This window comes from Simochromis diagramma, unplaced genomic scaffold (assembly GCF_900408965.1).
Source record: "Simochromis diagramma unplaced genomic scaffold, fSimDia1.1 OVJJ01000768.1, whole genome shotgun sequence".
NCBI classification, from domain to species: Eukaryota; Metazoa; Chordata; class Actinopteri; order Cichliformes; family Cichlidae; genus Simochromis; species Simochromis diagramma.
The window spans coordinates 239,760-265,187 of NW_024387035.1; the positions used below are offsets into that span (position 1 = coordinate 239,760).

The window sequence follows — 25,428 nt, forward strand, 5'->3', positions numbered from 1 at the left end:
GCAACGACAGAGAAACTTTACAGAGACATGAAATTATAGTTTTATATGACTGATAAATTCAATCAAATAAAAACACATTTTTAAAAATCCTGATAAGCAGAATTAAATAATCAAAACAACCCACAACAGTGTGGACAGATTTAATGGAACTTTACTGAGCTACACATTCATCGGTCATGTTTATATGAATATAAAACCATTTATGGCTGAAACATAAATCATGCATGTATATCAAAAATAAAAATATTCTGAACATTTGTCATTAATATGAAATGATGAACTGATAAACTGTTTGAGTCAACGTCCTGTCTATAAGACAGTTTGCTGGTGATTATTTGGTAATTGTGTTTTATGACATGGATCTGTTAGCAACCCACCAGCTAGTTCTTAGAAAACCATTAACAGCAAAACCTCATGTATAAATGTACAAAGTAGTTTGTGAAAAGACAGTAGATGTGATGCAGACGAAAAGTCGCCTGACAGTAGAAATCACCACTTGGCAGAGGTTTGGCTGGTTCACGAGTCATTATGGCACAGTACTGGTTTGGTTTCCAGTGTCTAGAAACCCAACTCAGGGGTCACAGATAAACCACATGTAAGTTTTCTTATTTCATATTTCATTCGTACACTATATTTTCAACTTAAAACATACATTTAAACTATTATACACAGAATACTATTTATAAAGTGCTTTGCAAACAAATGTCACCTGATCTTTGGTGTTTATTTTTAACAGTTGATTTGTGTTTTTATGTGTCTCGTCTGAGCAGAATCCTAAACTGAGATCAGTAAATAAAGTTTGTTTCCTCTTATCCACTTCTCTGGTCAGTGTCTCAGTTTCACTATCAGTCAATGTTACTTCTTCTTTGCTTCAGCATTAATGGTCATGTCTGATAACCTGCAGTACAAAAGCTTGCTTTTTCATAAAATAAATTCATGAAAGTAAATGAAAAGATTAAATATTGACAGAGCTCCTCTGATATATACAACAAAGTCAACAGTTACTTTAAACTGCTTCACAAACCGGTTTGTATGATTACAATCACACACAGTACCACAGATATAAAAATAATAAAAACATGGCTCCTTCATGTCATAGTGTAAAGAAACAGGAGACACCTTTCCTCCAGGTGCAGACTTGATCAATGAACTCACCTTACACTGGAACATGTTGCAGTCTGTGAGCAACACACTGACGGTCGACATATGTTCATTTGTTTTTACAAGCTGGAAAACTAGCCTTACATCTATTTAGCTCCAAAGGGACATGAAGGGTACCTCAAGTGGTCTCAAGTGGGTCATTGGAACCGCTTGAGACAAAAACAATATCCATGATGTCGCAGGAGGAAATTATGTTTTCTAAAAGTGGAACCATCCATCCATCCATTCGCTTCCGCTTATCCTTTTCAGGGTCACGGGGGGCGCTGGAGCCTATCCCAATCTGTCGCAGGGCTAACACATAGGGACAGACAACCATTCACACTCACATTTTTTCGCACATTCACACCTAGTGGCAATTTGAATTATCCAATTAACCTATCCCCACAAGCTGCATGTCTTTGGACGGTGGGAGGAAGCCGGAGTACCCGGAGAGAACCCACGCAAACACAGGGAGAACATGCAAACTCCACACAAAAGTGGAACCAAAGATGAATATTCAGGGAAAACTAAGTTGCCCTGATGTAGATCTTGTGGTACTCCGGAAGACAGAAGATGAACAGATGAGATGATCAGATGAGGATCATCCTGTTCCAAATGTGAGAGAGAACAGTCAGTCAGACATACAACAACGAACCAAACCCAGATATGCATGTAATGTGAATCAAACATTTCTGAGAGGAACGGCTGTGGACGATGACTTACCTGCCAGCTCTCCTCAATTTAACATCAAGTTGTTTCATTAGCCGTGAGAGGAATAGATTCATAAATCCTGGTCCAGGGAATACAAAACAGACGGTCAGGGCAACCAAATGATCGACATTTGTAACATTGCTATTTCCAGTTTCCAGTTTAACATGACAATCAAATGATGATTCACTTGATTCAATTTCGATATATAATAGAAATAAGACAAACTTGATCAATAAAAGGGGATTGAAAGATAGATGAGCAATGCTTTCAGTATTCAGGTTCTGATGTAAGTTGAGGCTTTACCAAATATTGGATTTAAACCTGCAGGATGTGCGCTGATGCGTTAAGAATACATTTTAAATGATACAGCTTTAGTCTGTACATTTCACGTCAACTTTGCAACACATGACAAAGAGAAAGAGGGAGGAAGATAACTTTACACAGAGGAAGAAGGTCCATCAATTATGGATTTTCTCTTCTTTCGGAAACCTTGAAACAGCTCTGTAAAGCTTGCACCATGTTTTCCTGCAGAGGAAACAGACAACTGTGATTCAAAGTCTCAGTTAATAATAATAATACATTTTATTTGAAAGCACAGAACACTCAAGGACACTGTACACATCAGAATAATAAAAAGCAAGATAAAAAAAATTAGTTTACACAATCATAAAAGCATGAGACATAAAACAAATTTAAAATAGCAGAGTGGTTACACACATCACGTGGCTCTTAATGTGTCTTTAACCTCAGGTGTGATTCATCAAGAATATTTGAATCACTGGAATCAAGATTGCAACCAGAGAAATCGAAGAAATCTATGAGAACCTTTCCTCATTTAAACACAAAGCAGAACCAAAAATAACACTAATAGATAATGTTTGAATATTGTTATATATATATATATAGTTTCAGAATAAGTCTATTATGTGAATCTCTTTCTGACCCATCTAACACTCAACAGAAATGGATGCTTACTGTTTTCACAGCAGTTCCTCCACTAAAGTAGCAGAAGCTGGAGGAAGCTGCATTTACTGACCTCTGTGATCCATTTACCTCTGAAAGTAAGCGTCACTCCTTTCTGTCTCAGGATGTCTTCACCCTGGGAGACTGTGCACATGTAGAAACCACTGTGGTTTTTTTGGAGATCTTTCAGGGTCAGACTGAGGTCTCCAGTCCTCAGTGGCTCTTCATTCATCTCTGTGCGACCTCTATAATCCTGCCCCTGTTCTTCTAGCAGGTTTTGGCCGTGCTGATAGGTGTGGACTGTGTCTCTGGAATCACCACGTCTCCACTCGATTGTGACATCATCGGGTAAATCAAGAGTGGTTTTAAAGGGCAGCAGCACAGACTTCTTCCCCTTTGTTACTTCGACTATTTCCACCTTGTAGCCTGATAAAATACAACATGAGCTGTAAATACAGACAAATTATAAATTTACTGGCCTCAGATGAGTTTACTGACCTCTGATAGTGAGTATCACTACTTTCTGTTTCAGGATGGCTCCATCTTTTCTGTAGACGGTGCAGGTGTAGACTCCACTGTCAGTAAGTCGAGGGTAGTAAAGGGTCAGACTGAGGTCTCCGGTTCTCAGTAGCTCTTCATTCATCTCAGGGCGGCCTTGATAGTCCTGGTGTTGCTCTTCATGCTTTTTTTGGCTGTTCTCATAAACAAGGACCTTCACATCTTCAAGGTCTGAACGTCTCCACTCCACTCTGACGTCCTCAGGCAGGTCAGCTGTGGTTTTGAAGGGAAGCAGAACACGCTTCACCCCCCGTGTCACCTCCACTGTCTGAAGCTCGTAGACTGAAGAAAGGAGAAACAAGTTGTACAGACACACATAAGCTATGTCCTGCATTTCATTTGTACAGTGTCAGATCCTAACAAAAGTTTATCTGAGGAAAATAACTCTACAAAACCAAAGAGAGAACCACACTGATCAAAAAATCTCCTCTGAGCAACACATGTGAGGTCAGTTCCTTGATCATTTATGTGCAAATTGTCTGACCTCAAACCCATTGATCCTTTAGTGGGCTGGTTTCAGTCATTATGCAAATGTACTGTTTATAAGATTGGGGAAATCTGCAGTCAGCTGAGACTGAAGAAGTCACTTGGATGAGTGACAAAACATTTCTCCCACATAACGCTACATCCAGCTAAACAGAATCAACTTTTTCGGCACTCTTTGTTTTGTTGACTGTGGCCTCCCCTCAATGAGTTTCATGATGTAGTCACCTGAAATAATTTTAACGTCACAGGTGTGCCTGTCAGGGTTGAATTTCTTGCCTTCTTAATTGGGTTGGCACCATCAGGTGTGTGTGCAGAAGTCAGGCTGGTACACAGCTGACGGCCCTATTTGACAACAGTTAGAATTCTTTACAGCTAAGTAAAGAGCAATGAAAGTCCATGATTACTTTAAGAACTGAAGGTCAGTCAGTTAGGAAAAATGCTAAAACTTTGAATGTGTCTCCAAGTGCAGTCACAAAAACCACCAAGTGCTACGATGAAACTGGCTCACATGAGGATCGCCCCAGTAAGGGAAGACCAAGAGTCACGTCTGCTGCTGAGGATAAATTCATCTGAGTCACCAGCCTCAGAAATCACAATTTAGCATCACCTCAGATTAGAGCTCAGATAAATGCCACACAGATTTCCAGTAGCAGACACATCTCTTCATCAGCTGTTCAGAGGAGACTGTGTGAATCAGGCCAAATAGCTGCTAAGAAACAATGACTAGACAATAAGGAAAAACAACAAACAGAAGAGATTTGTTTGGGTCAAGAAACACAAGGAATGGACATTAGACCAGTGGAAATCTGTGCTTTGGTCTGATGAGTCCAAATTTGAGATCTTTGGATTTTTGGATTCTCCTGCTGTTTTACGTTGGTGACATTGTGGGGGATGTATTCAAAACTGAAGGCACACTGAACCAGCATGGCTACCACAACATCCTACCACATGCCATCTTATCCGGTTTGCATTTAGTTGGACCACCATTTATTTTTCGACAAGTCAATGACCCCAAACACACCTCCAGGCTGTGTAAGGGCTATTTGACCAAGAAGGATGGCCTGGCCTCCACAGTCACCTGACCTAAACACAATGGAGATGGTTTGGGACAAGAGTGGAGGCCGCAGAGTGAAGACAAAAGGGCCAACAAGTGCTCAACATCTCTGGGAACTCCTTCAAGGGTGTTGGAAAACCATTTCAGGAAGACATTTATGACCTCATGAAGCTCATCGAAAAAATGTTGAGAGTGTGCAAAGCAATAATCAAAGCAATGGGTGGCTGTTGCAAAAAATCAAAAATTTAAAACATGTTTTGAGTTATTTCACAGTTTTTGTTTACTAAATAATTCCATGAGTGTTCATTCATAGTTTTGATGCTTTCAGTAAGAATCTGCAATGTAAATAGGTTGTATCCTCAGAGTCTGTGCTAACCAGCTAGCTCCTGTGTTCACTGAGATATTCAACATCTCTTTATCTCAGTCGGTGATCCCCACATGCTTCAAAGAGTCCATCATTGTTCCTGTCCCGAAGAAACCCCACCCTGCTTCTCTCAATGACTATCGCCCTGTAGCCCTCACCTCAGTAGTGATGAAGTGCTTTGAACGCCTGGTCAGAGACTTCATCATTTCTTCACTACCAGACACACTGGACCCACTACAGTTCGCTTACCGTCCAAATCGTTCCACAGACGATGCCATCTCTCATCTCCTCCACACATCACTCACTCACTTGGACACTAGAAGGGGGAATTATGTTAAAATGCTCTTCATAGACTACAGCTCTGCATTTAACACCATAATTCCCTCCACACTCACCACCAAGCTGGAGCATCTGGGACTCAGCTCATCTATGTGTCAGTGGATCACCAACTTCCTAACTGGCAGACCACAGGCAGTAAGGATGGGCGGACATGTCTCAGCCTCCACCACTCTCAGCACTGGAGCCCCCCAGGGGTGTGTTCTGAGCCCCCTGCTGTACTCTTTGTACACATATGACTGTGTGGCCACTACCAGCTCCACCACCATCATCAAGTTTGCTGACGACACCGTCGTGGTGGGCCTGATCTCTGATAACAACGAGACGGCCTACCTGAAGGAGATTAGGAATCTGGAGAACTGGTGCCAGAGGAACAACCTCCTTCTAAACGTCAGTAAGACAAAGGAGCTGATAGTGGACTTCAGCACTAAGCAGGAGAGGAACTACCAGACCCCCGTCATCAACGAGTGCCCAGTGGAGAGAGTGGACAGCTTCAAATACCTCGGAGTTCACATCACGCAGGACCTGTCATGGTCCTGTCACATCAACACCGTGGTGAAAAAGGCCCGTCAGTGTCTCTACCACCTCAGACGCTTGAGAGACTTCCAACTGCCCTCCAAGGTGCTCAGGAACTTTTACTCCTGCACCATAGAGAGCATCCTGACGGGAAACATCTCAACCTGGTTCGGGAACAGCACCATGCAGGACAGACGAGCTCTACAGAGGGTTTTGCGGTCAGCTGAGCGCACCATCTGCTCCGAGCTCCCTGACCTGCACTCAATCTACAGCAGGCGGTGCTGGACCAAGGCCAGGAAGATCGTGAAGGACCTCAGCCATCCCAACAACAGACTGTTCTCTCTGTTGAGGTCAGGAAAGCGATTCCGCTCCCTGAAGACCAACACAGAGAGACTGAGGAGGAGCTTCTTCCCGCAGGCGATACGGTCTCTCAATCACACCACCACATAGTACTGACCCACACATATGGTTTTTACACACACAAGGGACATTCTGGACATTTGTTTACACTAGTGGCCGCTGCACAACTACACTGCGTGGACATCTAATCAAATCACTCGCTTAGTCACTTAAAGTCACTTAAATAAATCACTTTTAAGCATATTTGCACTGCACAAGGCACTTAAATATGTGGATTGCACAACCCTGGACATTACATTTCTTTCATTACCATTTATTACTTGTACAGCTGCTCTCATTGTTCTATATTTCTTCATATATTCTTATATATTTTCTATATTGTGTATTTTGTGTATTGTGTATTTTGTTGTACAGTTATTTTATTTTTAACTTTAATTTTTATATTTTATTTTATTCTTTCCTAGTTAAATTTAACCTTCGTTTTAATTTTCATATTTATCTCCTATCCTATTCATAGTCTTTTATTTTAGGTCACGAGCAGTTGTCAGAGCATTTCACTGCATATTGTACTGTGTATGACTGTGTATGTGACAAATAAAATTTGAATTTGAATTTGTCCATAGTATCTTTAACTCCCACATCCAGCTGAGCTTTGACAGTTTTCTGAGGGAGGCATCAGGCTGAAGAAGGAGTCTTATCAGGCTTTGTTTCCCTGTGATACTTAGGAGACAGCTGATGAGTACAAACAGGCTAAGCACAACATGGCCTGGGCGGTAGCTGAAGCAAAATCAGGTTGTGGTAGGAGTCTGGAAAAAGACTTTCAGTCTATCTAGAGGGATTCTGGCAAACTGTCGAGCGACTCAGGAGGGGAAAGCAGTGTGCTACTCTCACAGTCTATAGTCCGGGTGAGTGCTGCTGACTTCTAATGACGATATTGTCGGGCAATGGAAGGAATACTTTGAGGACCTTATCCTGTCCGCCAGAAACTGTTTTTTATGTAGAGGAAGCAGAGTCTGACTGGGGTGGAGTTTCCATTCTTAAAGGGGGATCACACTCCATAGCCTCCTCTGCAAAGTTTATGATAGGGTGAACCTCAGATACTGGAAGAACAATGTAGTTTCCTTCTAGGTCACTGACCAACACTGGACCAGCTCTTCATCCTCTCAAGGATACTTGAGGTTTAATGGTTTAAAAACCTAAAGAGAATTATGGATTTGATCAACTGGTCTCTGAATGCTATTGACACCCTTTTCTCAACAAGAAGTCTGGGCTTGGGAGAGCCCGAGTGCCCTGGAGGGACTTTCCCTGCCGGATACACGATGGACAGGTGGCAGAAATGGAGGGTCGTGTGCCTGGCGGGACTGTCGATCGAGGACGCTGAAGATATCTACCTATTCGGAACCATGATAACAGGGTTCTTGCTGATTGGAGCTGGCTTGGCCATGGCTTATCGGAGAATTAAGACAGCGGATCCGGCTGTTCAAACCCCCACAAGGCTGCCCGCTGGGATTGAAACGATGGGACGAGCGGCGACTTCTCAGAACGGGCTCAAAAGCAGAATGGTTAAGACCTTGGAGGCACTTACAGCTGCCGTAAATACTCAGAATAACACCTCTGAACATATATTGGGATACATCAAGGAGAGGCCTGCTCAAAATAACACCCTTGAGCAAAAGATGGATTGCATCGCAGAACGGCTCACTGCAGTTGTGAGTTCTCAGAATCACCTGTTTGGGCAAAAGAATGAAAACACCAGCAAGTTTGATACCATCATCGGGAGGCTCGCGGTTCTCCAACGGGAGATTGAGAGACCAGTGTCGGAGTGTTAAAGAACATCTTTGAAATTCTCATGACTTGTCGCAAAGAAAGAAAAATTACCATCATAATCTGGCGACCCCTTCGGCGCTAGCTGTGGGCTCAAGGCCGGAGCTCAAGGCTGGAGCTGAACAAAAACTCCCTGATAACGACTGTGTTGAGTCTGTTCCTTCCCATTCCATGCAAGGCCACCTGGGTTGGCTGGAAGACTGTTTACTTAACCTGGCAGGGCGAAGGACACTGTCTCAGCTGAACTATGGACACGCACACACAGACATATACTGATACTGATAAGCACTCACTGACACATCACCCTCCCTACCCCGGATCCAACGCCACCTCCAACGCTTACCTCCCCTCTGATGTGGACATTGGGTCAGTTGGAGGCGCAGTCAAAAGATTGCAGCGGTCCCAGATCAGATGTACACACTGGAACACTTTCCCATGTTACTGTCTGTGTTTATTGTGCTATGGTGTGTTGATACCTGTGCATTCCTGTATTATCCTTCTGTGTTACACATTTCGACGTTTTCTTTCCTCGCTACCTGGCCTGACCTGTCTCCCCAATGTGATGTTTGTGTATTGTATGTACGGTCGGCAAGGTCTGTCATCTCGGTTATGGGCAAAAGACCTGCAACTGACAAATAAAGGCTATCTCATCATCTCTCATTAAATTAACCAGTCTAGATGTGTTTTGTGGAGTTAAAGAAAGCACTCAGCATGAATGGATGGATGTACAGTGGTCCCTTGCTATAACGTGGTTCACCTTTCGCGGCCTTGCTGTTTCACAGATTTTTTTTGAGTGCAATTTTGCATGCATTTTTTTAACAGCGCATTGTGTACTGTGTCTTGATTGGCTCTAGACCATTGTCAAACAATCTCCTGTCCATCTCCTGTACAGTACAGAATGTGTTCAGCTTGTCAAACTTATAGAAATCTTCGATCGCTAGCAGTGTGACTCTGAAGTGCTGTACTGTATGCTTGTAAGTTTTCTCGCCAACAAAAACAATAATGTTGACGAAACATTTTGCACTGTCAAAGGCACCTTCGGTAGCACCCAGAAGGCAGAGGCTGATGCTAAACATCGCACAAGAAGTTGGGCTTCTGGACATGCTAAAGGAAGGTAGAAGTTACCGTATTTTTCAGATTATAAGGTGCAATAAGTGAAACAAAACAGTCAGATAAGTCAAATTTTACTCAACTTTTTACTCTTGCTTTCTCCAATTCTGCACCATTGATTCATTAATGTTGAATTCTCTGGCAGCTGCTCTATTTCCATGTTCTGGACCTGAAAACAGGGTTTGATCTTTGGTTTGCTTCTGTAATAATGGACTTATTTTTCTATGAAGGTTTGAATTTTGAGAGTTTTTAAGAGAGAAACATGAAACTGTTCATGCCTGTCTGAGAAAAGTGTATAAAGTGTGTAGTGAGGGGTATTTACAGCATTAAAACATCTATAATAATTTTTAAAACAATAGCGTTGACTACTACGCAGATTACAGCTATCGCGGGTAATTTTTAGGATATAACTCCCACGATAAACGTTGGACCACTGTATAGAAAAATACCTGTAAACAGCTGACAGAGAAACTCAGAGAAATTTCAGCCATTGCTTTTCGAACCTGTTGATCAAAGGAAACCATCCATTCTTTACTCAGTACTGAAACTGATGATCTCTGTCTGTGAAGGTTCTCAGTCATGTAGGTCATTGAGGTCTAAGGAGCTTGGAAAGAAAATCTCCTTAGACTTTGTTAAATTGCATGAAGATGTTTCATCTGAAAAGCTTCTTCAGTTCTAAGAGCAAATGTTGGACCTTCTCGTATAAGAGGTGAAATGTCTTCAAGCAACTTAAAGAAGTCCAGATGGTTTTCTTTCCAAGCTCCTTAGACTCTTATCTCTTCCCACCTTTGTTCCTTTATTCCCATTGATTTTTCATACCAGGCCCAAAAGGAGGTTAAAATTATTTTAAGCTTTTTCTTTGTAATTAATGACATATGATAAAACATGAAAAACAGTTCAAAATGTTGCCTTCTTTTAAAAAAAAATGCCATTTACAGAGAGCTGGGGAATGCCTGCAATCACAGCACTGTAAGATGGTGAAAGATCAATGTTTCTGGCTTCAATCCTCAACCCATTGGTAGGCAGCTCTAAAGACCATATATTTTTAATACTGGCTGAGATTCAATATGAAAAAGACCTGCCAAAGATGGATCTTTTTCATATTGCATCTCAGCCAACTCTAGATAGGACACCTCTAGATTTCTTGTAAAGACCACAGATTCATGTTTTTCATACAGTCAATGGAGTCTAGAGAGTTGACAAAAGGAATTGACAACATACGACAGCCTCTCTGATGTGCTTACTGACCTCTGACACTGAGCACCACCACTTTCTGTTTCAGGACTTTTCCATGCGTGCAGACAGTACAGGTGTAGACTCCGCTGTCAGTTAGTCGGAGGTCTTTCAGGGTCAGACTGAGGTCTCCGATTCTCAGCGCCTCTTTGTTCATGTCTGTGCGACCTCTGTAAATCTCCTCCTGTTCACCTGAAAGGTGCTGGCTGCTCTGAAACATGTGAACTTTCCTGTGTTTGGAGTCTGAGCGTCTCCACTCCACTGTGGCATCCTGAGAAAGGTCATCTTTGGTTTTAAAGGGCAGCAGGACAGACTTGTTCCATTCTGTCACCTCCACCGTCTCCATCTGGCTCTCTGAGAGGAGAACACAGCAGAACATGAGACAGACAGACATCAGTGAGGTGGATCCTCCATCATGTCCTCTGCTGTGTAACCAGCAGCTCCTGTTTTCAGTGTTTCTCTGACTTTGAGCTCGACTGCTTGTGTGTTGATGTGTGAGGCTGCACAAAGTGCTGCTTTCTGCTGCTTTCTTTAGTTTTCTGGATTTATTCTGTGACACCTGCAGACACATACAGCGTCTACCCTTCAGCATGAAACTGAGAGCGTTTTTGTTTTATCAGAGCAGAGAGGCAGCAGGAATCACAGTCTCTGCTGCACTGCATGGATCAAACCTTTGTTTGGGTTCAGTGTCATTTTTGTGTTTTTGTATTGACGGTGGTAAATTTGTTGTCATATAGGTAGAATAGGTTGCCATGGAGACCTGACATAGTATGGCCATATGTTAAGCTCCGTAGAACAAAACAGCAGTGTGGAAGTCTAATTCCTGAGTTAACGAGACGATACATTAAACTCAATCAATCGAAAATGTGTCACCAGCAGTTTGATCTTGTACAGATATGGATCCAGAAGACAATCAAAGCTGTTCCACTCACCTCTGACAGTGAGAGACACCACTTTCTGAAGTAGGAGGCTTCCATCCTTGCTGCTGACGGTGCAGGTGTAGACTCCGGTGTCAGTAACGTGGGGCTCTTTTAGTTTCAGACTGAGGTCTTTATCTCTCAGTGGCTCTTCCTTCATCTCTGTGCGGCCTTGGTACACCTCGTCCTGTTTGTCCGGCTGATTTTTTCCACTGTCATACACGTGAACCTGCATGTGTTTGGGGTCAGTGAGTCTCCACTCCACTGTTGCGTCCTGGGGAAGATCCTCTGTGGTTTTAAAGGGCAGCAGGACAGACTTTTTCTCTCCCTCCAACATCTCCACCATCAATACCTGGCTGTCTGTGAGGACAACAGAGCAGATCATGAGTTGTGCACACAAACCAACAACCAACACATCAGTCTACCAGGACCTCAAAGAGCAGGTGATTGTTCAGATTGAAGTGGACCTACTAACAATGTATCATTTAGTCACGTTCACATTAGCTAGCTTCTTCTGATCTGGTTCCAGCTTCCTCTGCAGGGAAATGAGTGCCCACAAAGCCCCGATGAGGAAATAATCATTCTTTTATTACTGCCTGTCCAGTGCTGCTTTATCGTACAATGTATATAATGTGTATGATGCACAACCCCGATCAAAATGATAATCATGATTATTTTCATAAGTATTGGGAATTCTTCATTAGATCCCTGCAAAAGTGAGTTTTTTTTGTTTGTTTTTTATTGCTGCTTTAAAAAACCAACAACAAACCAAACTACCATACCTGCTGGGGGTTTGATCCATTTATATCTATAACACATGAAGATCCCACTGACAGCCAGGAGAGCCAAGATAGCCAGGACAACAAAGAGAGCCCAGAGCCAAGTCGGAGGCCGCTCTGTGGTGAACAGAAGAAACCTGGACATGAAACATGATGAATTCACAGCAGATGACAAAAGTGTGGGCTGGCGGACTGTACAATCTACAGCTCAGAGATGTGCCATTCCTGATAAACTAGCAAGATGTCAGCAACCTATAAGTGAAAAGATGATAGGTTTTTACTAACCAGATACTTTATTAGCATCCACTAAACTGCTGCCATGTGATTGGTTGATTAGATATTTTTGTTAAAGAACAGCTGAACAGGTGTGCCTAATAAAGTGGCACTGAGTGTATATGTGTTGAAGTCAGATTGCTCCCCCTGCTGGAGTCACTCGGACATCTGTTTTTCTTTCACACCATTACAGAGCCACTGTCACAGAGCCTTACTGGACACTTTATTAGGTACACCTTGCTGGTATCCTGTTCCTTTGCTTATTAATGGCTCAGATGTGACATCATCACAGACATGCTGCACATTTATCATGTGACTCTTTTGTTCCAGCACATAGCAAAGATGTTAGGATGCCTGGGTCGTTGACCCAGGGTTTTTGAGTTTATTATATTATTTATCATTTCTAGTCTTTGGTTTCAGAGTCATGTCTTATGGTTTATGTCTCTGTGTAATCCTTAGTTGCTATATCCTCGTGTCCAGTCAGTGTCTGTCTGCCCTGGTCCCATGTGTCTTTAGTTCAGTCTGTGTTATGTTTCCTGTTTTATTTTGAAGGTCCTTGTCTGATGTTAATGTATCTGGTTTTGCTTCCCCTTGTCTCGTTAGGCCTGATTCGCCCCAGCTGTGTTTTCCTCCTGTTACCTATTCCCTGATTGCTCCCTCTGTGTATTTAAGCCCTGTGTTCTCTGTGTCTGTGCTGCGATCTACCCTCATTTATGCTGTGTGCGTGCGTGCGTGCGTGCGTGCGTGCGTGCGTGCGTGCGTGCGTGCGTGCGTGCGTGCGTGCGTGCGTGCGTGCGTGCGTGCGTGCGTGCGTGCGTCCCGGCTGCCTGCTTATCCAAGTTTATTTGGATTTTTGTTACGTTTTGCCATCCAGCAATAAAAGCTAAGTTTTGAAGTACACTTTTGCCTGCCGTGAGTCTGCACTTTGGGTCCTATTCCTGCCTGCACATAGCCTTCACATGACAAAAGATGCTCTGTTGGACTGAGATCTGAAACTCTGTAAGCCCTCTGAGTGCAGCAAACTCATTGTTACTCATTTGTTATCCTGCAGGAAGCATCAGAGGACGGTGCACTGAGGTCATTCTGGGATGGACACAGTCAGCAACAGTACTCATGGCTGTGGGGTTTAAACAATGCTCTGTTGGTATTTAAGAGGCCAAAGGCGTCTCAGGAAAATCTCCACTACACCATTATACCACCAGCAAGCTAAGCCTTTGGTACAAGTCAGTATGGATCCATGCTTTCATGATGTTTTCACCAAACTGTGACTCTACCATCTGAATGTTGCAGCAGAAACCAGTAAACATGTGTCAACCTTCTGTTGTCCAGTGAGTCTGTGCTCTGGTCTAACCTGATTGGTGTGGATAAGTGTGGTGTGCTGTGTTTCTGTGTTTCAAACCTCTGTAAACTGACTGGAGGGAAAATCCCTGCAAATCACCAGTTTGTGAAATACACAAACCAGCAATCATTGCCACATTTAAAGTCACTGAAATCATAGTTTCTTCTCCATTATGTTGGTTAGTTTGAACTTCTGCAGGTTGTTTTAAGTGCAGTAAGTTGGTGTCATGACATTGGCTGATTAGATATTTAGATCAATGAGCAGCTTACAGGTGTACCTAATGAAGTGCCCAGGAACCTTTAGTCAGTGTTTTGGAATGTGTATTATTAGTCAGTCATGATTTGTGAGCTCAGAGCAACAACATCTCAGACAGACAACATTTTAAAGGCATCATACTGAGTACTGACTGATTTCACACACTGACCTTTGACCTTCAGTTGCACATGGGTCTTGCTCTGATCTTGTCCATATTTGCGGACGATGCAGGTGTAGGTCCCACCATCAGAGACTGTAGGGTTCCTCAGGGTGAGGCTGAGGTCTCCAGTCTGCAGGGCGTCGGCTTTCATCGATGTTCGGTTGGTGTAACGATGGTTCTGATCATTCAGAATATCATCTCTGCTCTGCACACGCATGTGGACTGTTGGGATCTTGAACTCATCACGGTCCCAGACCACTGCTGTGGAGCTACTGGAAACATTAACAGGTACCTGACAGGGCAGCAGGACAGACTCCTCCCCCTCATACACCTGATACACCTCCACCCCTGAGGCATGATGGGAAACTGAGGAGAGAAACAGTGTCCCATCATTCAGTCTGTCCACAGTGTGGGTCACATGTAGGGATGAGTTCTAACAACAGGTTTTAAATTAGTACCAGTAATGACGACAGTGTGCAATATTTGCAAAGCTATAAGTGGAAGGAAACCATGACCTAGGACAACCCGATGGCATAAGATATAAGTACAACTCCTCGGGTTTCATATGCAAAAACTTTTATTGTGCTAGCTTACGTGGTTGCAGTGCTACAGGGGTTTAAAAATAGTTAGGCAAAACGGAGCGTGCCCGCTCTGACTGGTTTTAACTTCAGATGGCACGATACCACTTTTTTATGTCCGATACCGATATCATAAACTTAGATATCTGCTGATATCGATATGAATCCATTATAGTGTATTTAATAATCAATAAAACTTTTTTTTTATATCTTGCTTCATTTTGTATAAGTTCATACTCAAGTTTAAAAACAAAACACTAAAGCTATTCTGTTATACCTGTATGTAAAAAAAATAAATAAATAAATAAAAAAATAAAATAAAAAATACACTGCACCCAAAATATTTCATAGTTCAGCGATACTGATCAATCTAATGAACTTAAACCTGCTCCATCCTCCCTATTCTGGTATTTTAAAGAGTGCTTAGCAGAAATATTAAGCAACCTAACTAATAGGGTTCCAACTCCCAATAAAAAAAAAATAGGGAACCACCCTCCACCCTCTGCCTCGTGATGCTTAATCAACACAATCAACATTAATTTAATGCACGTGTGTTTAAAAAATAAAAATAAAAAAAGCACAGAAATCAATTATTTTTCTACAATATTTAAAAAGATTCAACATCTTTCTTCAACAGGACTGCAGACTGCACAGATGGTACCTTCCCAAAGGAAAAAGTACTACAGCTTGCTGGGATATATATTAAATGGTAAATGGCCTGCATTTTTATAGCGCTTTTTACTCAGACAGAGGCGAGGCTGCCGGTCACTGGCACCACCGGGCTCTCTGACCATCACTAGTAGGCAAACATGGATATTTGGCATGCAGCCAGGAGGCAGCCTGGGATCGAACCACCGACCTTCTGATTAGTGGCTGACCTGCTGTGCCACCTGAGCTACAGCCAATTAGATTTAATTATATACAGCAAAGGACTTCTATACATTTTACATCAGATTAAAACTTTGGGTGTAAGATTCAGATAATTATTTATTAAAAGCTCGACATTTTAAATGAGAATAAGAAAGAAAAGTATGTCTTTGTGCCCCCTTTTCCCTGTTGATGCCCTACCTGGGCCCCCTGGCTAAACTTTGCTAGATCCGCCCCTGCACAGTTACCAGCTGTCAGCTACGTAGAAAAAGATCCTGGTGTAGAAAGTAATATTAAATAAAATAAATTCTAACAACAGCTTCTCAAGCTTGAACGTGCTGCTGTTGTTCAGTAGCTGGTTTCCTCTTTCTGGTGCAAAAACAAACAATAGAGACAGGAGTCCGACAGAAAAGCAGATCAGCTGATCATTGATCAGTTTCATGATTGAAGTATCAGCAGGAGAGAGAGAGAGGCAGTCGCTCCATATATCTGTTGTTAATCTTAACGTGGGAATGCTTTACAAACATTCAGAGATGAACTTACACACTTGCTTTACTTCTCTCTGGGATCACTTCCTCGGAAATGAAATGCCAGTTTATAGCGAGGCTCCTAATACTAAACCAGACCGCCAAGAGGTCTCGCACAGCCGCTCTATCACATGAGCACACTGCTCCGAGGTGCTAAGGTTATGAGCTGAGTTACGCTAGTGATGGGTCCAGCAACACTGACGCGCCAACGCATGTATCAAGCTCATTGAGCGAAACCTATATCAATGCGTGCGTCGCTTTAAGAAAAAGTCAGGTGATCGATACAGCTGCTGTATCGCTCATTGGCAACGCGCCAAACTATGTTTAAAAGGTACCGCATCCGCATCTGCCAACGGAATGAGTTGCCACCAAAGAAAAAACACAAAATTACTCTCGCAAAGATATATAAAAAAAATACATATCTCTCTACAACAAAATGACAATACACATCTCTCCATAACAAAATGGAGCCCGAAAGAAAAAGAAATGTTTCTGCTGTGTGGGATCATCTATCTTTTATCTGCAAATAAGGGAATAGTTTGACCAGACTGTTTGTCTGTCTCTGTTTCAGTGTAATCTATCAGAATAGGAAAAACAACAATGTGACTTGCAGTGTAAATTATTTATTTCATTTTATGCAAGCTGAATGTCGCATCTGTTCTGTGGAGCTTTTTACACAAACACAAGCACCTCCTCAGTGTTTAGGTAGCCAAACAGAGCCAAACATGAAAATGAGGAGACAAACACACTGAGAATGAACACAGGTCGGCCTATATTGACACTGAACAGCTTTATCATCATTTTTTTTAATGATATTGGTTTCAACCCCTGGACTGCCAACCCCTTAGTATTGTGTCGAAGAGAAACATTCCAAGATCAGAGGATCCTTTAACGTACTGGGGAATGAGGAATACATCTTATCAGAACCTTTTCCACCTGGCTTTACAGTTTGTGTACCCCAGCTTCATCTGTGCCTGTGAGTTTTCCAAAGGTGGGGAAATGGTGTAAAGTAAATAAAATAAATAAATTAAAAAGATGCAGATGTGTTTTCATGGAAGGCCTTAATGTTTTTCCCTATTGCCAGTCTTGGCAGCCGGGGGTCAGTCTGCCAGGGCCTCCGCTCCTGGCCGCCACCCGGCACACAATGCACCCGACCCCTATGGCTCCTCCTGCGGGTGGTGGGCCTGCGGGAGGATGGGCCCATGTCTCCTCTTCGGGCTGTGCCCAGCCGGGCCCCATGGACTAAGGCCCGGCCACCAGACGCTCGCCCTCGGGCACCCTCCCCGGGCCTGGCTCCAGGGCGGGGCCCCGGTAACCCTATCCCAGGCAGGGTAAACTGTTCCCTCGATATTCTTTTCATAAGGGTCTTCTGAATCGCTCTTTGTCTGGTCCCTCACCCAGGACCAATTTGCCATGGGAGACCCTACCAGGGGGCAAAAGCCCCCAGACAACATAGCCCCTGGGATCCCTGGGACACACAAACCCCTCCACCATGATAAGGTAGCGATTCAAGGAGGAGGGAGACTGGGGACATTGAGTCTGAATGGACCATGTTCAGCGTCTCCATTGCCGAAGCTGCTGCATTGAGCTGCGGCCGCAAGGTGGTTGTTGCCTGCCGTGGTGGTAATCCCCAAACCAAATGGTGGACACCAGAGGTGAAGGGAGCCACCAGGCTGAAGAAGGAGTCCTATCGGGCATGGTTAGCCGGTGGGACTCCGGAGGCAGCCGACAGGTATCGACAGGCCAAGCGGAATGCGGCTCGGGCAGTGGCTGAAGCAAAAACTCGGGTGTGGGAGGAGTTTGGAGAGGCCATGGAAAAAGACTTTCAGACTGCCTCGAAGAGATTCTGGCAAACCGTCAGGCGTCTCAGGAGGGGAAAGCAGTGCTCTACCTGCACTGTGTATAGTGCTGGCAGAGCGCTGCTGACGTCGACTGAGAAAATTAAGAAGGGGGACCGGAGGGTGTGTTCCAACTACAGGGGGGATCACATTCCTCAGCCTCCCTGGGAAAGTCTATGCCAGGGTGCTGGAAAGGAGAGTTCATCCGCTAGTCAAACCTCAGATACAGGAGGAACAATGCGGTTTTCGTCCTGGTCGCGGAACACTGGACCAGCTCTTTATCCTCTCGAGGATACTTGAGGGTGCATGGGAGTTTTCCCAACCAGTCTACATGTGTTTTGTGGACTTGGAGAAGGCATTCGACCGTGTCCCTCGGGGTGTCCTGTGGGAGGTGTTGCGGGAGTATGGGGTGTCTGGCCCATTGCTACGGTCCATTCGATCCCTATACAACCGTTGCAAGAGCTTGGTTCGCATTGCCGGCAATAAGTCGGACTCGTTCCCGGTGGGTGATGGGCTCCGCCAGGGCTGCCCTTTGTCTCCGGTTCTGTTCATAATTTTTATGGACAGGATTTCTAGGCGCAGCCAAGTGGCGGAGGGCTTTCGCTTTGGTGGCCTCACAATCTCATCTCTGCTTTTTGCGGATGATCTGGTTCTGTTGGCTTCATCGGGTGAGGGCCTCCAGCTCGCACTGGAACGGTTCGCAGCCGAGTGTGAAGCAGCGGGAATGAGGATCAGCACCTCCAAATCTGAGGCCATGGTTCTCAGCCGGAAAAGGGTGGAGTGCCCACTCTAGGTCTGGGATGAGTTCCTGCCCCAAGTGGAGGAGTTCAAGTATCTCGGGGTCTTGTTCGCGAGTGATGGGAGAAGGGAGCCGGAGATCGACAGACGGATTGGGGCTGCAGCTGCAGTAATGCAGACGCTGCACCGGTCCGTCGTGGTGAAGAGGGAGCTGAGTTTAAAAGCGAAGCTCTCAATTTACCGGTCGATCTACGTCCCTACCCTCACCTATGGCCACGAGCTGTGGGTAGTGACTGAAAGAACGAGATCGCGGATACAAGCGGCAGAAATGAGCTTCCTCCGAAGGGTGGCTGGCCTCTCCCTTAGAGATAGGGTGAGAAGTTCGGCCATCCGGGAGGGGATCAGAGTAGAGCAGCTGCTGCTCCACATCGAAAGGAGCCAGCTGAGGTGGTTCGGGCATCTGACAAGGATACCCCCTGGGCGCCTTCTGGGTGAGGTGTTCCAGGCATGTCCCACCGGGAGGAGGCCCCGGGGCAGACCCAGGACACGCTGGAGAGATTATATCTCTCGGCTGGCCTGGGAACGCCTTGGTGTTCCCCTGGATAAGCTGGAGGAGGTGGCTGGGGAGAGGGAGGTCTGGGCCTCTTTGCTTAGGCTGCTGCCCCCGCGACCCGGCCTCGGATAAAGCGGATGAAGATGGATGGATGGATGGATGGCCTTAATGTTTGAGCAGAAGGATGCTAATCTGCAGATTGCATCTACTCCTGCCTGCAGTTCAGACCTGTCACCAGCGACAACATCTGGAGCATCATGAGCTCAACGACAGGACGAAGCAGAGCCAGGACTGCTGGAACAGCTGGAAACCTCCATCAGACCAGAACCGCTGCTGTCCTGAGGTCACAGACTGATGTTAGAGATGACCAGTTAGAGAGGACCAGTGTTGGGCAAGGTACTTTGAAAAAGTAATTAATTATAGTTACTAGTTACTACTTCTTTTAAAAATTCTTTAATTCTTTAATTATTTATATAGCACATTTAATTACAACAGGAGCGTTGACCAAAGTGCTGTACAAGAATACAACATACATAATAAAATAACACAAAAAAGTAACTGAGTTACAATATTCTAAAAGTAAGTTAATTACTAGTTAAATTAAAAAGTTAATTACTTGAAAAGTAACTATCGCGTTACTTAAAAAAAAAAAAAAACATTTAACCCTCTGGGGTCCAGGGTATAATTGGCCATTTTTAACTACTTTTGATCTTTACCTTTAAAGACTATTTACTTTGCCTTGTTTGGTATCATTCTTTTCAGCACAACCTAACGTGTCTGAATTTACAGTTTTTTTTCATTTTGACATACTGTATTAACACAATTGATCTAAAATCAGACAAAAAACACAAAATCAGAGTAGAAAAAGTGATATTTTTTTACTGTAACAACCACAAACATGTTTAATGAATCATATTTCATAACTTTGAATGCAAATATAAATTGTCAGTTTTAAAATCCTATGCACAAGTTTTGTAAACAACAAAGTTATTTGCATCCATTTATCTTTTACCCTTTTTTTAAATAACCATTTCAAACTATTTACAGAACAATCAGCTGTTCTTTAATAAGATGCCACAATTTATTTGTGCCACTCCAAAAACATAATTTCTGTCCACTATAAAGGAGAACATCACAGCCTGATACCTGCAGGTCTGACAGCAGCAGGTGTATCACTCCTGTTTCTACCTGGAGACAGCAGTCGCCTCATTGTTCTGACACACAACACAAAACTATCCACAACACTACACACTAACTACACAAGCCAACGCATTAACTACACAGTCCAAACACGCTAAACGTCACAAATCTCTCACATTTCAAAACCTGCTCTCTCTCTTTTTCTGCTCTCTCTCTCTCTCTCTCAGTCACTCCTAAAACTTATTTTTTTGGTTTGTTTGTTTGTTTTTGCTCATAAGCAGAGAGTTCTTGCTGCGCTAACATTAGACAGTAAACGTGATGGAATTACTGAGGAAAAAAACACGTGTATTGTTTATCATGACTCTGGTTTTTCAACACAATTTAAAACTGGTATATATCACCTTGTTGTTTTGCCTTTAAGTGGTCATGTAATTAGCTTACCACGATTACTTTATTCTTCCTCAGTCAAACAGCAGCAGTCATGTGATTGTTTTGCCCCCTTAGCTCCAGGTGTTGTGCTAGAAAGTGATCGTGAAAACCGTCCGCAGGAGCGCGCAGCTGCTTAAAGCTGTAGCGCCCAGATTACTTACGTAGTCAGCTACTTCCTGCAGCTAATATAAGGTGCAGTAAGCTGAACACAGCTTCAACCGTCTGTTTGTTGAAAAATAGCAACGGACCGCATTTTCTTGTTAGTAACTGTAACTTGCGTTACTGAAAAAAGTAAAGTAATAACGCCATTACTTGTAACGCCGTTATTCGCATCACTGGAGAGGACACATAGACCTATAATACTTCAGAGACAGCTGAAAAATGTTTTGTTTTCTACTGTAAACAACTGTAACTTGTTGTTTCATGACATTTACAAATCATTGCACTCTCTTTTTATTCAGATTTTACAGTCAGGACTTTTGTGGAACTGAGTTTATATAAAATGAAATGAGTAAACTTCCCATTTTCAAACACCAGCGCTTCTCTGAGTTTCAGATGTTTCATTTTCGGTTTTCTGTACTTTGAGCATTTCTGGGGAAGCTCATATTTTTACCCTCTATGTTTTTAAAACTCCACTTTTTCCTTTCCAGCAAGCTTGTTGTTTCACGTCAATGCAAACCTCCCCTTATTAATCTGACCTGAAACTCAGTGTAAAGTCCTCTCACATGACATGAGTCATGCTTATTTCCTTTTTTTTTAGTAGCTGTTCCGTAAAAGTAGCTCCTTCAGCACATGCGCTTCTCTGTCTGCTGTTAGACAAATCCTCACACACACATTTGCTGTTATTTAGCAAAAAATGTATTGCCTGCATCCAAACTGCTGGAAATAACTTGTTGGCCTATAATCTGTCATGAATGATATGGAGACATTTTGAGCCTGAACATTCCTGCCGCGGGGTAAAAAATTCCTTTTTATCCAGCTAAAAAAAAACACGCACGGAAATTTCTTCCTGGCACACAAGCAGCAGTGAAATGCAAACGTTTGATCACGGCAGAGGGTGTGGGAGCATTCAAGATTAGAGTTCAAGCATTATGACGTATTTATGAGGTAATGCAGAGACGAAGGAAAAGAAGGGTTGTCTGTCCCTGTGCTAGTGCTGAAACAAAGTGAGTGAAGTTGCCCCCCTCCCTTCTTCAAATCAGACCAAACTGATGTCAAATGTTTGTGCTGCTTCTGTTTTAAAAATATTAATAAAAGTTTCTACTGGTCACCCAAGGTCAGCCAACTCCTTGCTTTATTGTGAAAAGGTTGTGAAACATCCTGATCACACGTTTTAAACTAACTACATATAAGAGTTAAAACAAATTGTGTGTTCAGTTGGAGAAAAAACTTTATTTGTAAAATATAAAACTACTTCGCATGTAGGCCAGGAGCCACCTGCGTCTTTGGATGAAGACTGGATGGATTGAAAGCAGATAACCCTGGAGAGTAACAGATTGAGAGTGGCTCACCCAGCACTCTGTTATTCACTGACTGCAGCAGGGAACGGTAAATAATGAAAACATCCCCCTGTGGCTGACGGCAGCCCAACTATACACGGGTTCAAAGTTCTTACCGTGCACGAGCAGCAGGAAGGGCATGAGGCATGGGACATCCATCCCCCTGTGACAAAGACTATAACCTGGTCCCACCTCTGCTCCACCCAACACCCAAATACTCACACGGCTCTAACTTTCCAGCTGTAATGAGAAAGTTTTACTTTCAGTTTCAACCTTCAAAGTAAAAGCTCATAGAGACGTATTCAGAGACTTCATTCTCCCATTTGAGAGAAAAGTGCTGCAGTGGCAACAGAAACTCTGTTAAAGCTCTATTTTTATTCTCTCTATCATTCTTTTTTTATGCACACCCCAATTTTAAGTTATTTATTTGTAAAAAATGTTTGGAATCATGTATGATTTTCGTTCCCCTTCTCACGTGTGCACCACTTTGTGTTGGTCTTTCACGTGGAATTCCAATAAAATTGATTCATGTTTGTGGCTGTAATGTGATAAAATTTGGAAAAGTTCAAGGGGGCCGAATACTTTTGAAAGCCACTGTATCTCCACGAAAGAAACTTTCTAGATGGCGCCACGGATGGCAGCCTCGGTACTGCGCTCTCTCGCACTTTTCTTGTTTTTGTTTATTTTCTACGCTTTTGGTCACTCAGAACCAGTGTTGGGACTAACACGTTGTTAAGTAACGCGTTACAGTAACTACGTTATTATTGTGGTAACGAGCACGGTAACTAGTTATTATGCCAAAACCAGGAACGCGTTAGTCGTTACTGGGATTTAGATAGGCTCGTTACTCGTTACTTCGTGTGGTGGCATCGCGGAGTTTCCACAGATTCAGTAACATTAGCAAGTGGTGGAGGCAGCAGGTGGATGAAGGAAAAGGGACGCAGAAGGAAAAGAGACCCGAGGCGGCCGCCGGTCCAAGTGTGAACTGAACTTCAGGTAAGAAGTTATGACCTGCAGTCTCTCTGGGTCAGATATAAACCAAGTTTAGTTGGAGTTTATTTTCGTTATTCTGACTTTTTCCGTACTGCGTGCTAGCTAGCATGACGGAGTTTCTATACAGCTGGGTGGTGCTATGAAGTTACTGATGTTGAACTTTATTTTGTTCATAAGTTATTAGAGTTGCCAACCGTCCCGTCTGGTATTCAGAGAAAATATTACGCGTTTCTTATTGAGGTGAAAAGGAACAGTTTGTCCCGTAATTTAGCTACAATGAAAAAGACACAAAGCTGGAGTTATTCTGTGTTTACGCTGCACAGCTGCCTCTTCTCTCATTCTCTCCCCCTCCCTCTTCTGTTTCCACTTCAATCATGAAACTGATCAATGATCAGCTGATCGGCTCTCTTGTTTGTTTATCGCTCACTTTGCGCCGAAAGAGGAAACCAGCGGATGTCGCGCTAAACAACAGCAGCACGTTTAAGCTTGATCAGCTGTTGTTAGAATTTATTTAATATTAATTTCTAGTATCAGCTGATGTTTGCTGGAGCCACAGCTGTAAAGCTGCTGGTCATGATATCGTTTGGTTATCTGGTGAGAGGGAAACATGAAGATGAAACCAGGAGATGTCCTTACTGAATCATCAGAGCTGAACAGGTGATGGAGAAACAGGTTTACCTTTTAGGTCACATGAATGAGTTGAAGGGAAGTTATGAACTGTTTCTGAGAGACAAATAACCCCAGGATCCTTTTTTATGTAGCTGACAGCTGGTAACTGTGCAGGGGCGGGTCTAGCAAAGTGTTGCCAGGGGGGCCAGGTAGGGCATTAACAGGGAGAGGGGGGCACAAAGAAATACTTTTCTTTCTTATTCTCATTTAAAATGTCTAGCTTTTAAAAAAATAATTATCTGAATCTTACAACAAACGATTGATAGATTGATGCATATATACCATCAGAACAGTGAACATCACTGTCACAACAGTGTTTGTTTTCATTCAAAGGCTTTATGATTTTTCCTATAATGGTGGGCCAGTTTCTAGTCAAAATGCCAGCGACGATTTTTTTGTCCCAGTCCAGCCCTGTATGCAGCTCATCTGCAGTCTGGTGTTACCTACATCTTCCTGTTCAGAAGGCAGAATTTCAGAGTTCTGAGTACAATCGAAAGCACCACGACTGCAGTTTTTGTGTTGGATGTAAAAGGTGCACATGACGCTGTGACGTAGGCTAGAATCATGGCAGCAGTCAACGACGGTCCAGGCGTGGGATTTCTCTCGTGGAAATATGCACATTATCTTTTCCTTTCTATTGGTAGGTGGCACAGTGCACTGTGGCAAGTAAGCAAGCTAGAAGACTGGCAAAGTGATGGAAGAAACACATTAACAAGAGAATTCTGAGTAAAACCAAAGTTACTTTCCCTAGTAACTAGTTACTTTGAAAGTAACGAGTAACTTGAAGTAACTGAGTTACTTTTGAGAGAAGTAACTAGTAATGTAACTAAGTTACTATTTTAAAGTAACTTACCCAACACTGCTCAGAACACATCACTTTCTCCAGAGATCAACTGCTAAACATCAGGCAGTCGTGTCACAATAGTTCTTATCCATTTTTCACAAACCCAGAAAGTTTTTGGGAGATTTTAGTTGAATGCAAAGCAGCTCTCTGTGGCTCCTGGAGGAGACGTAGACGGGGGAGTCGCGCTGGTGCGCTAATGAAACTATGTCGGCGTCTCCGCTCTCTTCCAAACAAAGTCGACGAATTACTGCTCTTAAACCGGACTAACAAGGACTTTGCAGGCTCTGCTGAACTCTGCTTCACTGAAACCTGGCTCAGTGAGTGAGTCCCAGACGCTGTCTTAAATCTGCCGGGCTTCCAACTTCACCGGGTGGA

At 43.3% G+C, this 25,428-nt stretch overlaps 1 protein-coding gene across 2 annotated transcripts; it reads right to left on the reverse strand.

Annotated features, from left to right (window-relative positions):
• Positions 1-1,540: 1,540 nt before the first annotated feature.
• LOC120740758 lies at positions 1,541-22,788 on the reverse strand. 2 transcript variants are annotated; one of them, XM_040043232.1, is made up of 10 exons: positions 22,664-22,788; positions 14,388-14,744; positions 12,355-12,468; positions 11,588-11,932; positions 10,671-11,009; positions 3,313-3,654; positions 2,905-3,240; positions 2,292-2,376; positions 1,864-1,930; positions 1,541-1,746 (listed from the first exon to the last, which is right to left on the reverse strand). In XM_040043232.1, the coding sequence occupies exons 1-9, from the start codon at positions 22,704-22,706 to the stop codon at positions 1,888-1,890; spliced, it is 2,004 nt and encodes a 667-aa protein (XP_039899166.1). In that variant the 5' UTR covers positions 22,707-22,788; the 3' UTR covers positions 1,541-1,746; positions 1,864-1,887. The 2 variants fall into 2 exon arrangements, with proteins under 2 accessions (XP_039899166.1, XP_039899167.1); XM_040043233.1 differs by lacking the exon at positions 14,388-14,744 and having other exon boundaries at positions 22,664-22,772.
• Positions 22,789-25,428: the final 2,640 nt, after the last annotated feature.